This window comes from Jaculus jaculus, chromosome 7 (assembly GCF_020740685.1).
Source record: "Jaculus jaculus isolate mJacJac1 chromosome 7, mJacJac1.mat.Y.cur, whole genome shotgun sequence".
NCBI lineage: Eukaryota > Metazoa > Chordata > Mammalia > Rodentia > Dipodidae > Jaculus > Jaculus jaculus.
This window is the reverse complement of record NC_059108.1, coordinates 105,447,363-105,463,104: the sequence shown is the minus strand read 5'-3', so window position 1 is coordinate 105,463,104 and position 15,742 is coordinate 105,447,363. Positions and strand designations below refer to the sequence as shown.

Here is a 15,742-nt window from a genome sequence, read left to right as displayed (position 1 = left end):
GTGAAAAGCTTTGGTGGAAGCTGGATTTGACTTAAGTCTTGATCTCAGTGATAAGGAGTCTTTTGTTAAATTGGAACATGTGAATCTCTTCCAACTCATTCTGTGAAACTAGCCAAGAGTGGCAGAAGAAGACTAAATGTAAGAAATGGAAGTATTATCTTCCAAAGAATGTTAATAATCACATAAAGACTTAAGGTGGAAGAGGTTTTGTATACAGCCTCTCTAGAGCAGAAATCTTATTCCAAGTCTTGACTGGCTACCCACACCTCAAGCTAGAAGCTTAACTCTGTTGCTTCTGGTAAATTGACTGGTCTCCAACATATCATACCATCTTCACAGTTGTTGGATTTTACACAGTCATAAATGATGATTATATATTCAGGTTTGTCTGGTTATCAGGTAACACCTACTCATTGTTTGTAGCATCCTTCTGCCTCACCAAATTTTTCCAGGTTTGCTTAATAAGTTATAAAGCATCGTAGTCATGCCCCATTCTTCTCACCAAGTACACTGAGCTGAGAAAGCTGGAGTCTGTCCCGGTCTGGTGACCATATGCCTGGGCAGTGCAGGAACAGTGTTGTGGTTTGAGTGTGGTGTTGTATTTCTTAGGCTGTGGTCTTTGATGTGATTAGATATCGGACGCCCTCATAAGGCGAGTGCACCTGACCGAGGATCAGTGGGGGAAAGGCACACTGACTCCCAGGATGACCACGGACTTTGATTTGAGCCTGGACAACAGTCCCCTGCTGCAGTCCATTCACCAGCTGGACTTCGTGCAAGTGAAAGGTACGTGCTCACATGGCTGGGGTCAGGTAGCAACATCCACGCAGATGCTGTTACATGAAGCAGGCTCAGTACCCCTGTGACAAAGGGTCCCAAATCCAAAGTGTCTATTATCTCCATCAGGTAATGCAAACACCTCTTAGCTGTGAACAGATCATTCAGATACATTCAGTACTTGACTCTGAGAGTCTTAGAGATTTCACATATCAGCAACAGAGAGTAGCTGACAAAAAAGGAGGAAGATAGAGACATTCCTGCACATAGAACCTTGCCACAGAAAGTGACCCAGAAATAGTGATACAAATCAAAGGAGTCGAGTTAAAATGAAGGCTTCCACCTAAATGGACATAGCAAGTAAGCTGTTGAATGTGGATTAGTGGGAATTTGAGAGGCCCACCAACAATGGCAGGTAAATATAAGCCTAGAAGAGAAAGGAAATTTTGAGATAAACTTTAAAGTTATTTTATATAACTAAAGTATATGACAAGGTCTGCTTGATATTCTTTTTGGAAGTAGGGGCCAAAAGGAAGTATTACTTTAAATTATTTTAAGGAAAATAATTCTTTCAAAGAAAAACAAAAGTTGAGCCTGCTATACAACAGTATTGTATGGTGATATACATAATATCCACTTGAATATTTCTGATATTTTTAACTTTTGGCTTTGCAACATACCTTCACAAGAACCTGCAACATAATTTTCTTTTGAGGTAGGGTCTCACTCTAGCCTAAGCTCACGTGGAACTCATTCTGTAGTCCCAGTCTGACCTCAAACTCACAGCAGTCCTCTTACCTCTACTTCTCAAGTGCTGGAATTAGAAGCATGTGCCACCATGCCTCACCAAAATATTTTTAAGCAACTTTCTACCTTTCATCCAGTTTCTCTCTATAGTTACAGTTTTAAAAAATATTATTATTATTGTTATTATTATTATTATTATTATTATTGGTTTTTTGAGGTAGGGTTTCACTCAAGTTCAGTGGAATTCACTATGTAGTCTCAGGGTGGCCTCGAACTCACAGCAATCCTCCTACCTCAGCCTCCCAAATGCTGGGTTTAAAGGCAAGCACCACCACGCCCAGCTTAAAAAATATTTATTTATTTATGCATGTGAGAACGAGGGGAGAGAGAAAGAGAGAATACAAGAAAAGAGAGAAAGACAATGGCATGCCAGAGCCTCTAGTCACTGCACACAAGCTCCAGATGCATGTGCATCTGGTTTTAAGTGGGTAGTGGGGATTTGAACCCAGGCCAGCAGCCTTTAAGAGCAAAGGTCCTTTAAATGCTAATGCATCTCCCCAGCCGAATGGTTACATCTTGCATAGCTATAATATGGTACCAAAACCAAAAAGGTGACTTTTTTCAGAGTGTGCCAATCTTACATGTATAAATCCATATAGCCACCTCCACAATCAAGATAAAAAACTATTCCCAAGCCAGTCATGGTTACACACACTTGTAATCCCAGCTCTCAGGAGGCTGAAGCAGGTGGTTGGTAAGTTCAGGCCAACCTGGCGTACGTACTGAAACCTTGTCAAAATTAAAAAAAAAAACAAAAAAACTATTCTGTCATCATCATGCTATCTCCACTCTATCACCTTTAGTCCATGAGAACCACTACTCTGCTCTCCAGCCTTAGTATTTTAATTTTCTGCTTTTTTTTTTAACTGAAAATAATCAATTTTCACTTTGCAAGTCATGTTTAAGCATCCACATAATGAATGAATCTTACAACTTGATGTTTGCAAATTTTGTTGCTTGGGGAAAAACCTACCTTTGCTTTACCAGACATAGAAAATCTCGTAACATGAGTCTTAAAACTATTTAGGCTGACATGGGGAGAAACTCAACCCTGTAGATGACACACAGACTTCTCTCATTCTTTTCATGGGTTTTTCTTCACATTTAGTTTCAATTTTCTCTCTTTTTAAAACAAAATATGTATTGCTTTGAAAAGGTGTCTTAATCGGGTTTTGAAGTAATGTATAGATGATAAGTTAAAATGCATTGTGCTAGCTTTGTTTCAACAGAAAATTGGAACATTTGTGGAATGCTAGCCGAACAAGATAGTCTCCTAAGTGCAATTTAACTTTATTGCCTCATTTTATTCTCATAGTCCGAGTAGTCAGCTGAGGAAATTGGGGCATAGGAAATGTGGGTCACAGCTAATGAGTGGCAGGGCCAGGGTTCAGCCCCAGGTCATACCTCCATAACAAACTCATACAACCTCCAGTTTATGCTAAAAACTTAGTGCCTTGCCATGCAGCATCGTCAAGGAAAAGGTTCCCTTCTTTGCAGCAATCCTTTCTTGCTATTTTAAATTTTTCTTTGACATCTACTTAGCCTATTAATTAATTAGAAGTAAAATGTAGAACTGCAGATAGATCACCCTCCATTAGCCTCTCTGTCCCCATTTATTTCAACAAAATAAAACTAGTGAAAGGTTATTTCTCAAGTAGCATGGCAAAGAGAATACATCACAAAAGAGCAATATAAAGTCTTTTGGTATAGGAAATAAAAATGAGCCAACCCAAATAACCTTGGTGACGGGGTAGGGAGGATGGGGAGTTAGAGGATAGAGCCTCAGGGCTCTGTACTGCTTGGATCAGCTGGCAGAGCAGTCCCCTCCCACATTCATTGCCCTTCTGAGTTCTGTCCATCTGCCCATGGTGGAGTCCAGGCCTGTTGGCAGGATGGCAGCAATTATGTGGAAATGAGCCTTTCAGCTGCTATGAGAACCGCAGGTCCATGTGCCTGCCATTACAGGCACATTTCCAAGCAGTCACTTGGCCACATACTCTACACACGGATGATAAGAGTGGACACAGCTGGGTTTGCAGGCTGCTCGAGATTGCACACACACAGCAGAGGAAGCCAAGTACACTAAAGGCCAAAATGCAAACCACCCTGTCCAGTCATTCATCTGCAACCCACAAAATCCAGAACACACTATTTATGAAGCAAATATAACAGAACATTTGGTATGAGATAGATTATTCCATTTTATTTTGTTTAACACTTCATCTTAATTCACTTTATTTTTTATTATTTCTACTCTGCCTTGTTAATTTACATGCCCTGTTTTGTGCTCATTAAGTTTAATTAATTCAGTGAAAGCTGAGTCTTTTTAGAATCTGAATATTTTTTTACCTACCAGGTACTTGTGATGGGAAGAAAATGCCAAAGGTTTTGGTGCAATAGGCTCTGATTGGCTGCCTTTAAAATCTCCTAGTGACCTCTGTAGTATCTATTAGCATGCATACAACTGTTCTTAGTGTAGTGTTAGTGTTTTCGCTTTTTAAAGGAATTCTCTGTTTAATGGGCAACTTTTACAACTTGTGGGTAAAACTATCCCAAGAGAACTGGGGAGATGGCTCAGTACATAAAGCACTTTCCACACAAGCATGAAGACCTGAGCTTGGTTCCCCAGAACCCATGCAAAGCCAGATATGGTAGCACATGTCTGTAATCCCAGTGCTCCTCCAGAGAGATGGGAGAGATTAAGAAAGATCACTCGGAAGCTCTCTGGCCATCTAGCTTTGCATACACACCAGAGAATGATAGACCCTGCCTCTCACAAGGCTGGAGGTGAAGATTACACCTGAGGTTGTCCTCTGACCTCCACATGTGTGCCATGGCATGTGTGCACCCACGCTCACACACATACACACCCACACAAAGAGGCAAAAACATAGTAGAGAAACTGTACCCAAAGTCCCATGTTCAAATGATCAAAATTAAGTGGTATTTGGAATAGTGCTAATGTAATCTGGCCATTACAAATGTAGCACTGAATATAATTGAATAGTTTTCTAAGTATGCTAAATGGATTAGAGTATAAAGTTAAATATTTTCAAAGTACATGAGAGTGTGTATGGAAGTTTCAATGTGATAGTTTGAATGTCTGGCCCCGTAGACTCCAGTGTTTCATTAACAGTGAGCTTACAACATAAGCCCCTAGCAGGCAGACCTAAACCCTAACGTGTGTTTGGGGTTGGATGCAAGTCCAGCTGTATGGCTACTACGTGTGTAAGAGCAGCTGGAGCTGTGGTGGTTCAGACTTGTTGGTGTTAGTGTTACTGCAGTTGTTTCTCTCTGCTTGGATCTATGGAGGTAAGCAGCATCTTCTACTACTGAGGGAGTTCCCCCTGCATTTTGTAAGCCTGAAATAAACCCTCTTCTCCCATAAGCTGTGTCTGGTTGGTTGTTTATCCCAGCAATGTGGAACTTACTGCAATGGTGTGCTTTTAAAGTTCTAACTCAGTTATTACTAAATATCTGGTTACTTCTTGACTGAAAAGTTTAGCATCTTCCTGGGTTTGAATCTCATTACAAGTGTCCTTTGTTGGTGGTGGTGCTGAAGAAGACAGGTTAGTGTCCATATTTTTCTACTCAGGGCAGTTTATGACTTAACTGATCTTCCTTTCTGATTCTGTGTCCCCAAGGCAGGTGAGCTGCATCTAGAGAACACTGCTTTGTTTGTTCATACATCCCTAAATTATAATGATGTGTTTTCTGGTTATATCTTAATTAGAAAACCTTCTCACATTCTTTCCAAATAATTATGAGTGTCATCTGATGATCTTTCATAGAAAACAACATACCAAGTTCTGAGTCCTTTTTTTTTAATCAGAGAGAGTGAAAGAGATTTGTTGTGCCAGGGCCTCCAGCCATTGCAATTGAACTCCAGATGTATGTGCCACCTTGTTCATCACCTCATATGTCTGCCTTACATGGGACCTGGAGAATTGAACATAGGTCCTTAGACTTTGCAGGCAAGTGCCTTAATCACTAAGCCATCTCTCCAGCCCCTGTGTCCAGTTTTTATTTATATTTTTTATTTACAAGAAATGGAGGATCAGCATGCCAGGGCTTCAGCCACTGAAGTCGAACTGCAGATGCTTGGGCCACCTAGTGGCCATGTGTAACCTTGTGCTTGCCTCACCTTTGTGTGTCTGGCTTATGTGGGATCTAGAGAATCAAACATGGGTCCATAGGCTTCTCAGGCAAGTGCCTTAACCACTAAACTATCTCTCTATCCCTGAGTCCTGTTGTCCTGTTTTTAATAAGAGGGCAATTTGGGGATGTATTGTCAACTCCTCAGGTTGTTGAAAGAAAATTGTAAGAGCCTTTTTTAATCCCAAATTTTCTCATGAATGGTTAAGAACAGATTTCATGTATCTGTTCCTTCTCTGAAGAGTATTGTCCTAGATTGTGTTAGTGCACTGAGTGTGGCAAAATTCTGGTCATGGTGCTAATAATCAAGTGTCAGCATGCTCATTCGAAATCAGGACAAAAGTGTGACCTAAAACTCCACCAATCCCTTTTAGCACATTTGCCAAATGGCTATTAATTTCTTTAAGTGCCTCTCCTCCCCTAAGGATATGTTAATCTTCATTAACTTATCTTGAACACAGGAGCCCTTGGCATGCACCAAGGTCATAGGCAAGGACAGTGTGATATGAACAGACTCTCCTATGCATCACAGAGAAGGAGCTAACATACAGGACTGGTAGGGATAGGGAAACACACACACGCATGAGTAACTGTTCCTGTGAGGAAGTTTGGGACTGAAATGCATGTCCTCAGAGTAGGTATTGATGATCACCCCTCACCCTGGACCAGTGTTGGTGTTCAGAAATGGCCTGTAGTTCCTATAAAGCTTAAATGCACTGTTCAGTACTCATATAGAGGAAGGCAGTGTAGGTGAGCCTTCACAGATAACACCATGAAATGACATTCCCATAGCTCCAAAAGAAGATGACTTCATTGTTATTAACAGCCTTTCTTGAGCATCACTGTCACCCACATTATAGGAAGCTGAAAGAAACTTCTGGGATGAGGCACAGGGATTTTATTCCAGTACTGTTCCTGAGTCCCACACTGCAGGAGCAGCAAAAGCAGTGCCAAACCCACAGCCTGGAAGTCAGCCTGCTGGGCCTCAGCCCCCACCCCTGCCACTTACTAGTCATGAAAACTGAGGGATTCAGTTTCCTTATCTATGAAACAGAGGAGAGTGCCTTTCTTGACAGTGCTTGTAAAAATTCAATAGGTTAATGCATGTAAACCTCACACCACACTGTCTGGTGGTGCTGATTGAGTGTTCATAAACCCTCACTTAAGATTCATGGTCCATGCCCAGGGTGAGAAGATGGCTTCCTTTCTTCTTTGTCTTCACCACATTCCTGTTCACTTCACAGAGGAACTCTGGAGGAGTGTGAGCAATCATAACCTATAGGATTAGAGAAAGAAAACACTTGCATGAGGAAAATGTGAGCTATGATTTGAAATAGAGCAGCCTTCAGGTGTTGGAGACTTTTGAAAACAGCAGGAGGCACTGTGGCAAAACACAACCCCAAGCTACACCTCTACCAGACTCCCCAAAGAAGTCAATAAGAATAACTGCACCTTGTATCCAAGAGACTTTCCAGCCTGTACTTTAATTTGACAGGCCCAAAGAATGCTAAGTGCAAGAACTGTGGTCAGGTCAGGAGGCTCTTCTTGTTGAGGGAAGAGGAAGATGCCCCAGAATGAGCATGACAATATAAAAATCAAGATAGTGTGCTGGCTTGAGGCACAGTAGTTTCAATAAAATAAAGCACTCTTTCTTGGACATCAAGCCTGGAGCTATAGTGCTATCTATTTCCAAACTATAAAAGATAGAGAGACTTGAGAATACTTTACATTTCTCGCAGACCATTTATTTTATAACTAATAAAATGAAGCAGGATAACATAACACCCACCATAAAAATCTATTTTTCTAAATATCAGGCTGAGTCTTTCCTAATGAGACTATAATTATTTTCACATTTGCCATATATATATATATATAATTTGGGGACAAATAAAGAATGGACAAATGAGAAAAAAGAAAAAAATAGATCTTAGCACATGGAGAAATAAATTTAGGAATATAGTAGATTTAAATTTAGACACTTAAATGTCTCTATGTAAGCATCCCTACACTTTGTGGTTTGGTTTTTTATTGTTAAAATCTGAGGCAATATTAAGATATGAGTAATAGTGAAAGATTATTTGTTACCCACTTATTATTTTACAGTGTATCCACTGAAGACTTAGAAAATATTTTAATTATGCATGACATCATGTATTTTGATTAATTATTTAATTATACCTATGTCTATCTAACAGAGCAATTTAAATTTCTTCTCAGAGATATAGCAAGCATTTGTATGAAATCATATTGTGTTCTTAACCTTAATTTATTTATTCAATATTTTGCAATTGACTAAATGTACACTTGCCTGAAACATGAGCAGAGAAAAAAAATGAAAGACTGATAAGGAGTAAATGGAATCAGAGAGTCTGGGAATGGTTTTCTGATGGACTTTTTTTTAAAAATATTTTATTTTTATTTATTTAAGAGAGATAGAGACAAAGAGAAGAATGGGCACACTAGGGCTTTCAGCCACTGCAAACGAACTCCAGATCATGTGCCACCTTGTGCATCTGGCTTATGTGGGTACTGGGGAATCGAACCAAGGTCGTTTGGCTTTGCAGGCAAGTGTCTTAACCGCTAAGCCATCCCTCCAGCCTTCTAATGGACTTTAAATAAAACACATATTACAGAGGTAGAATCATTCGTATTTCTAGCAGTCCATTGAAGAATAGTTTGAAGCCAGGAATGGTGGTGCATACCTTTAATTCCAGCACTCAGGAGGCAGAGGTAGGAGGATCACCATGAGTTCAAGGTTACCCTGAGACTACATAGTGAATTCCAGGTTAGTCTGGTGTAATAAGATCCTACCTTGAAAAAAAATAAAGAAGAAAAAGAAGGAGGAGGAAGAGAATGGTTTGGTTAGATTTTTCATGCTTAACTTCCTAGGTAAAGATGAGAACAAGTATTCCTTTTATAACGGCAACAACTTTTAAATAACTAAATCTCCAAAACCAATACTGACTTCAAAGCTAATCCTTTATCAAACTCCCAGGCGGCATCTGTTTTGATGCCCATTAGAGTCAGTAGAAGGTACATCTTCATCGCCTCCTTTTTTTTTTTTTTTTATAATCTAGTCCTAGAGTTTTCTTACTGAACAATGAATGTCTGCCCTTTGCTCCAAATTCAAATATTCTGGGCCCCCTGAGGCTGCAGTAACAAGTCTCAGAAAAGATTCCATCCCATGTCATTGAAACATGAAACATATGTTCCCTTCCTGAACTGATCACCTCCTAACTAGTCTCCATGTTTTATGTACTTACACATGATTTAGTAGCTCTGATATGGTTTTACCATAACAGCCATTTCCTTAGTGTAATATGGGTGTTCTGCTTCACCTTTACATGTCATATTGTCACTGATTTATATATCTGGTTATGATTGCAAAGAATGATGAACATGACAGAAGAACGGCAAGCAAGAAGTTTTTTGAAGAATAAACAATGACCCAAGTTCAATTCCCCAGTGCCCACATAAAGCCAGATGCACAAGGTGGCACATGCATCTGGAGTTCATTTACAGCATCTGAAGGCCCTGGCATGCTCATTCTCTTTGTCTCTGTTTTATCTCTCTCTGCTTGCAAATAAATAAATAAATATTTTTCAAGTGAAAGTTAAAGAACATCAGCAGAGAGAAAACCTGGGTAGGTTGCCAAAATGGAGATCTTATGTAGGGTTTTTGTACTGGAGAACAGAGAAAGAAGTTTGATTTAAAGAGTGCCTAGAGGACCTTCAATTAGGTCTGTGATCTTCTTCCTTTCTCCCTTTTAGACATCACATTGAATGGGAGGAACTAGGTCAGCTTTGTTGCCTGAAACAATCTGGATTTCTAGGTTTTTCTTATCCTCATCCAACAGTTGGTGCCCCTTGTCAGGAGATTCCATTCTGGGGTTCTGGGTCCCGACTGCAGGTTGTCCCAACAGGATATTCTTACAGGGTGCTACTGGTGTTTGTCAAGGATGTAGATAATTTTTGTTCATTTGAGCATGTTACCCTGAGTAACTGTAACAAAATGGGGGCTGTTTTGCTCCTAATTCCTATCAGTATGTTGTCGTCATTGCTCTTGTTTCCTAGGATACACACCTTAGATCTCATTTCCTAAACCTCTGTTAAATCAAACACCTTCTTGGTTGGGGTGACTGACAAGAACAGATTTAATTCAGTGTATCACACAAAGTCCAATTTTGGTGCAGCACACCAGGTGTCCCATGGTTATCATTTGTTCTAAATGTCTTTGAATGTGGTACAAGCTATGCTTTTATTATTAAAGTGCCAAAAAAATGTTTTGGTGCTAAATTGGTAAAAACATGGCTCTCAAGCTATATGTTAGAACCTAGGATTGTCAACCAACTGAAGGTTCAGTTACCTTGAAGTTTTAAGTAATATAAGGCTTCATTATATAAATGTGGAGGGGAAATGTCATGAGTGGTAACACCATGACAGACTTTCACAAAGCTGTGAGGACACCTGCCGCTTGCTTCCTGTTGTGCCCCTGTGCTGCTGGATTTCTCCTAGGCTCACAGACAGGTGTTCTGTACCTGAAAACCAGTGGACTTAACCTCGTGCTGTTTCCAAGCAACAGCTGCCTTGAGAATATAATACTGTATTCCTCGGCAGTTTCAAAACTGAAATATCACTGCTGTGTCACTTGACACCAAATTTTAGAAACCTATTGTTGTTTATGGTCACAAGATCTAGAGAATCACTACTGGATGGATGGATGGATGGACAATAGGTAGGGAGATGGAGAATGGATAGATAGATGGGTGTGTAGAGAGTAGTGTGTATGTGTGTGTGCGTGTACACGTGTGCTATTTTCAGGCTATTTCTGCAAATCATTAGTCTCTATCTTTTACCCTGGTATTTAAATCTCCTAAAGTGTGTGATAAAATTGCTAGCACAGGCTGGGGAGATTGCTCAGTAATTAAAAGTGCTTACTTGCAATCTGCCAACCTAAGTCCAATCTTCCTCAGCACCCACAAGAAGCCATGCACAAAAGTGTCATGCATGTCTGTAATCCCAATGCACCTAGGGAAATGGGCAGCCCAGAAAGGTCCAAAAGCTCTCAAGCAGCAGTGGCAAGAGAGACACTGTCTCAAAAGGATGGAAGAAAGGGAAAAACACCCTGAGGTTGTCCTCTGACCTCCATATGCACACCATGCCAAGCATGTATACACACACTCACACACCATGTACACACACACACATGTATATACATGCAAATCAATTAAAAAATCACTAGCAGGGCTGGAGAGATGGCTTAGCGGTTAAGCGCTTGCCTGTGAAGCCTAAGGACCCAGGTTCGAGGCTCAATTCCCCAGGACCCACGTTAGCCAGATGCACAAGGGGACGCACGCGTCTGGAGTTCATTTGCAGTGGCTGGAAGCCCTGGCGCGCCCATTCTCTCTCTCTCTCTCTGCCTCTTTCTCTCTCTGTTGTGCTCAAATAAATAAATAAAATAAACAAAAAAAATTAAAAAATCACTAGCATGATTTCAGCATGTCATGGGTTAAATAAATTTCAGTGGGCTTGCTGGAATTCCAATCCTCATGACAAACAAAGTCCCTTAGGAAACATGCCTTCAATACAGAAGGTAATAAGAACAGTGTGGATCTGTGAATGTGCCTATCCCCTCTAGGCACCACAATTAAGGTGGGAAGTGCCACCATGACCTTAGAACAAGGTCTTACTGTTCTTCAGGAACCAGTCCCATCACTCTGGGAAATTCCTGTGCTGGCTCTTGGGCTGACATCTAAGTACAGGTGTATCGGGAGAAGTTTTTCATTTCAAGAGACTGAAACATTTGCAACCTGACAGAAATTAGAGTTGTGTGAATTTCTGTTTAGCTTCCTCTCCAGTCCCAGCAACTCCCATCCTTCAGCTGGAGGAGTGTTGCACCCACAACAACAGTGCGACGCTGTCCTGGAAGCAGCCCCCTCTGTCCACAGTGGCCGCCGAAGGATACATTCTGGAGCTGGATGATGGAAGTGGTGGTCAGTTCCGGGTAAGCATACGCCCTACTATTTCCTAACCCAAGCCAGTGACTCCCTCGGAGGACTTGCTATGCATTCCTGGCCTGGCTCCCCCTATTTCTCCTGGGGATGCTAGGACCTTGGCTAGGACTGCCTGCCTTCTCCCATCATCAAAGATGGCTAAAGGGGTCTCATATACCATCCTGTTTTTCCTAAAAGACCGCTTAAGTGTGTGACAGAACCTATTTCTTACTCTTTGAGGCTTAGGTCCTCAATGGCAAAGAAGAAAGATGATGACAAAAAGCAAGTATATCATGCCTTAAGGTTTAGCGTACATTAGATAATCCACCTGTAGTTCTCAGCCTGCTGCTGAATACATGGTAAGCCCCCAGAATGAGCTGTTGTTACTACCACCGTGATTCATTGCTAAAAATATTGTTAACCATTGTCTAAGGTTTGTTTTGAATGTCGTGGACTGACATGCTTAGTTGGCAAGCTCTCCTGCTGCAGGTATCCCTGTTAAGAAGTTTTTCTAGCACTTGCTCCAGTTCTGATTTTTTTTTCTGTCCCTTTCACCAGACAGAATGGGTACCAACAGGTTATTATTCCCACAAGATTCCTAACCCCACTGGGAAGTTCATGATTCCCTTTGAAGGTAGGATAGCTGATGTTTTGATAAGACATGGCCATGGTGCCCACAGATTGGTGATCTGCGTGTGTGGCTACCCATCTACATGTGAGTCTCTCAAACACATGACTTTATGTGTTCTGTTCTTTCCCACACATACCTTTCTACCTGTTCCAACTCAGTCTGCTCTGGCCTTTCTCTCCTGGGAGCTCCCATGCCTGGCACTACCTAAGGCAGCAGCCTTCTAGGTACTGAGACAAATTGCAGCAGTGATGAAGAGAGGATCCTGTGCAAAAGCAAACCCCATACTCCACAAGACAAAGCTCAGTGGCCAAATCTGGGCCACTGGTTTGCAAGAACAAAGCTTATCAAAGCCTCCTTTTTTTGAATGTGTTTGGCCCTCTGCTAGATTTAAGTACTTTCAGTCAGGGACCTGTCTTCTAAATTTTCCTGACAGACAAAGATTCTCTCTTTTGATAGGGAAGCCCTTTTATTTACATATGTGCTGATTTATCAGCATGGAAAAATGACGTTTCTTCCTTTCCAGTATAAGTGCCTTGGTTGCATTGCAGCTGGTGTCATGCAGACTGGATGGAGGAGGGGAAATAGCATCTTGTCTATTGGTCAGTTTCTTATCTCTGCCGTTGCCTCTTCAGTGCTTATTTCTTTTTCAAGGCCTATATTCTTTTTTCTGGTTTTACTACCCGACTGCATATTCTAGGCTTCACTTCAGGCTTTGTTGCACCTTCTTCCTCTTCAACTATTCCCCAGTCCATCTCTCTCACCCACGCTCCTCATCTGAGAGTCAGGTCTAGATTTCTACCTATGTAGAATTCTCCACCCTGAAACAGCCCTACATTTAATGTGCTTTAAACTAAATACCTAATTTCTTTGACAACTGGGCTCTGTCTCTTCCATGCTCCCATTATCCTTTCCTAGACATTAGACTTAGATCTTAGCACCAGTTGGCTCCTTCTTTTTCCTTAAGCCAGGACAGTATGGAAGCCATTGACTCTGTCTGGTCCCTTCTAGTCAAGCCATTGCTCTCACATCCGGGTACCTTCCTCTTACTCCAAGGCTACCATGAGGTGTCACCTGTATGGTAGGGTATGTCTTTATGAACCACTCAGCCCAGGACTCTTTGGATTATTCTGTGCCTCACTACTCAGATGCAGGCCTCCCCTGGCACTGACTTCACCTAGTTACTTGTTTAAAGTTCAGAATCTCAGACCCTACTCCAGAGATCTGTATCAGAAAGTACATTTCAGTAAGCTTCACAGGTGATTCATATGCACATAAAATTTCAGAAGCAGAGGATATAATAATCTTCAGGTGTTCATAACTGCTGCAGTTGTAATGAATTTATTGGCAATCCAAGACCCCCATCTTCTTACTAGACCACCAGAGAGTTATCATCCTAAAGCTGTGCTTTCAATGCAAATTGCCCTTACTTGTTACGTCAGCATAAATTTGCAAAGTATTCAGTTGAAGAGAAAGCAAATGCCCAACCTATGCTGAAGATGCATTATGCTAGGATTTATTTTAAGCCTCTGAAATGTCATTTTCCTCCCTCTTCCCTCTATAGTGTGATAGGAACCTCTATTCCTATGGCTTTGAGCATAATGCTTGTGACAGTTCCTGAGGTTATCCATGGAATTCTAAACACAGTTTCAAGATCATTCCATGTTATCATGTTTTCAAACATGTGTATACAAACTATATGGATAGGTAAAATTGTAACATTCTGTATAAATGCCTAGTTAATATAAATAAGGATAATCTAGTGCTGGGCATGATAGCTCACACCATTTATCCCAGCACTTGGGAGGCTGAGGTAGGAAGACTGACTTGAGTTTGAGGCCACTCTGAAACAACATAGTGAATTCCAGGTCAGCCTGGGCCAGAGTGAGACCCTACCTTGAAAAACCAATAAACAAATAGGGATAATCTTAACTATAGACACCCAATTAAAATTTTTTAAGCCCAAGATGCTAGTAACTACCATTCATTCAGCTACCAAGCCTTTGCTAACTACAAATCTCCATGCTAGCCATCTGCACTAATGTATAATCTTCACGCCCACCTCACAAGGTAGGTCTTACTGCTTCTTACAGATAGGTAGCTGAGGCTTTAACTGATGAATTAAACGACCCAGTATTTCACAGGACTCAAATCCAGAACTGGTTGTTGCCAGCGTCGTGGCTCCTAACCAATGGGCAACACACCTCTTATGTTCTCACAGGCTCCACAGTAAGTAGTATCCTCTTATTTATTAACAGGAAGTGTATGTTGGAAAAGAGACAATGTGCACAGTGGACGGCCTTCACTTCAACAGCACATATAATGCTCGAGTCAAGGCCTTCAACAAAACAGGAGTCAGCCCATACAGCAAGACACTGGTTCTCCAGACGTCTGAGGGTAAGGCCCTTCAGCAGTATCCCTCAGAGAGAGAACTGCGTGGCATCTAACGTGGCTGGCAACCTGGAGGTAACCCCACCAGTGCCCACATTCCTGAAGTGTTTCCTCCATGACTTGCTCTGCAGCCAGCCCCAGAGCCGCTGTTCTTCTGCCTTTAGAGAGCCCATGGGATGTGGATGTGAGCAGACCAAAGATTCCACATCGGCAGTGCCAATGGCTGGGCCATCGGCTCCCTTTGATAACGCTCTAAATAAGCTACAGTTGAAGAAGCTGAACGTGAAGGCCTGAAGGTGTCACTGGTGTCTAAGACAAATGTACCTAGGCTCTAGAACAGGTTCCCACTCTCCACAGAGCCACATCCGTGGCCAGTTTTGCCCAACTAATTCTCAATGCCTCTGTAGTTCTTGCTTATTCCTGGAGGGGGCGACGTAGTTCTTTCCAGCTGAGGATCTGTGTGACTGAACAAGTTCCCAGTGAGTGTGGGGTAATAGAGCTGTTCAGAGAGGGCCTGTTGCCCACTCCTGGCTTAACCAGCTCGCTCGGACTGCTTCCATTTCCTACCCAAAGCCCGGGCCACCAGCACTGGGATGGAGACTTCCTGTGGGCACCAAACAGGAAGCGATCAGCTACTCTGCTTTACCTCGCCAAATGCATCTTCACTACTCCCTCTAGTGGCGGATAGGCTCCCTGGGCCATTGTACATAATTATCTCTAGAACATTTTGCTTCTTGGCTATACTGAAATATTTTGGTCATCAAAGCCAATCTGTCTCAAAAGAGGCTTGAATTTGATGGCCAAGTATAACCTCTGTGGCTTTTAATGGTTTTACTTTAAAAGCAATCACAACACGTGAAATTAAACCTTTAACAAGAGGTTTTGTGGCTTGGTGCAAAAGCATTTTGAAACTGTGGGGTGTCATTTTAATCATGGAAGCCACCTCTCACCCCACTGACATTCTCCATACCTGGCCTGCAGAACTACTT

General features: G+C 41.7%; 1 protein-coding gene across 1 annotated transcript in view; it reads left to right on the top strand.

The window, feature by feature from the left end:
- The window catches only part of Trim9 (tripartite motif containing 9), a 95,905-nt gene that overhangs the window by 59,058 nt on the left and 21,105 nt on the right, over positions 1-15,742 (top strand). The window contains 3 exon segments of the mRNA XM_045154332.1: positions 633-786; positions 11,588-11,745; positions 14,621-14,759. Coding sequence (XP_045010267.1) covers positions 633-786; positions 11,588-11,745; positions 14,621-14,759 — 451 coding nt within the window.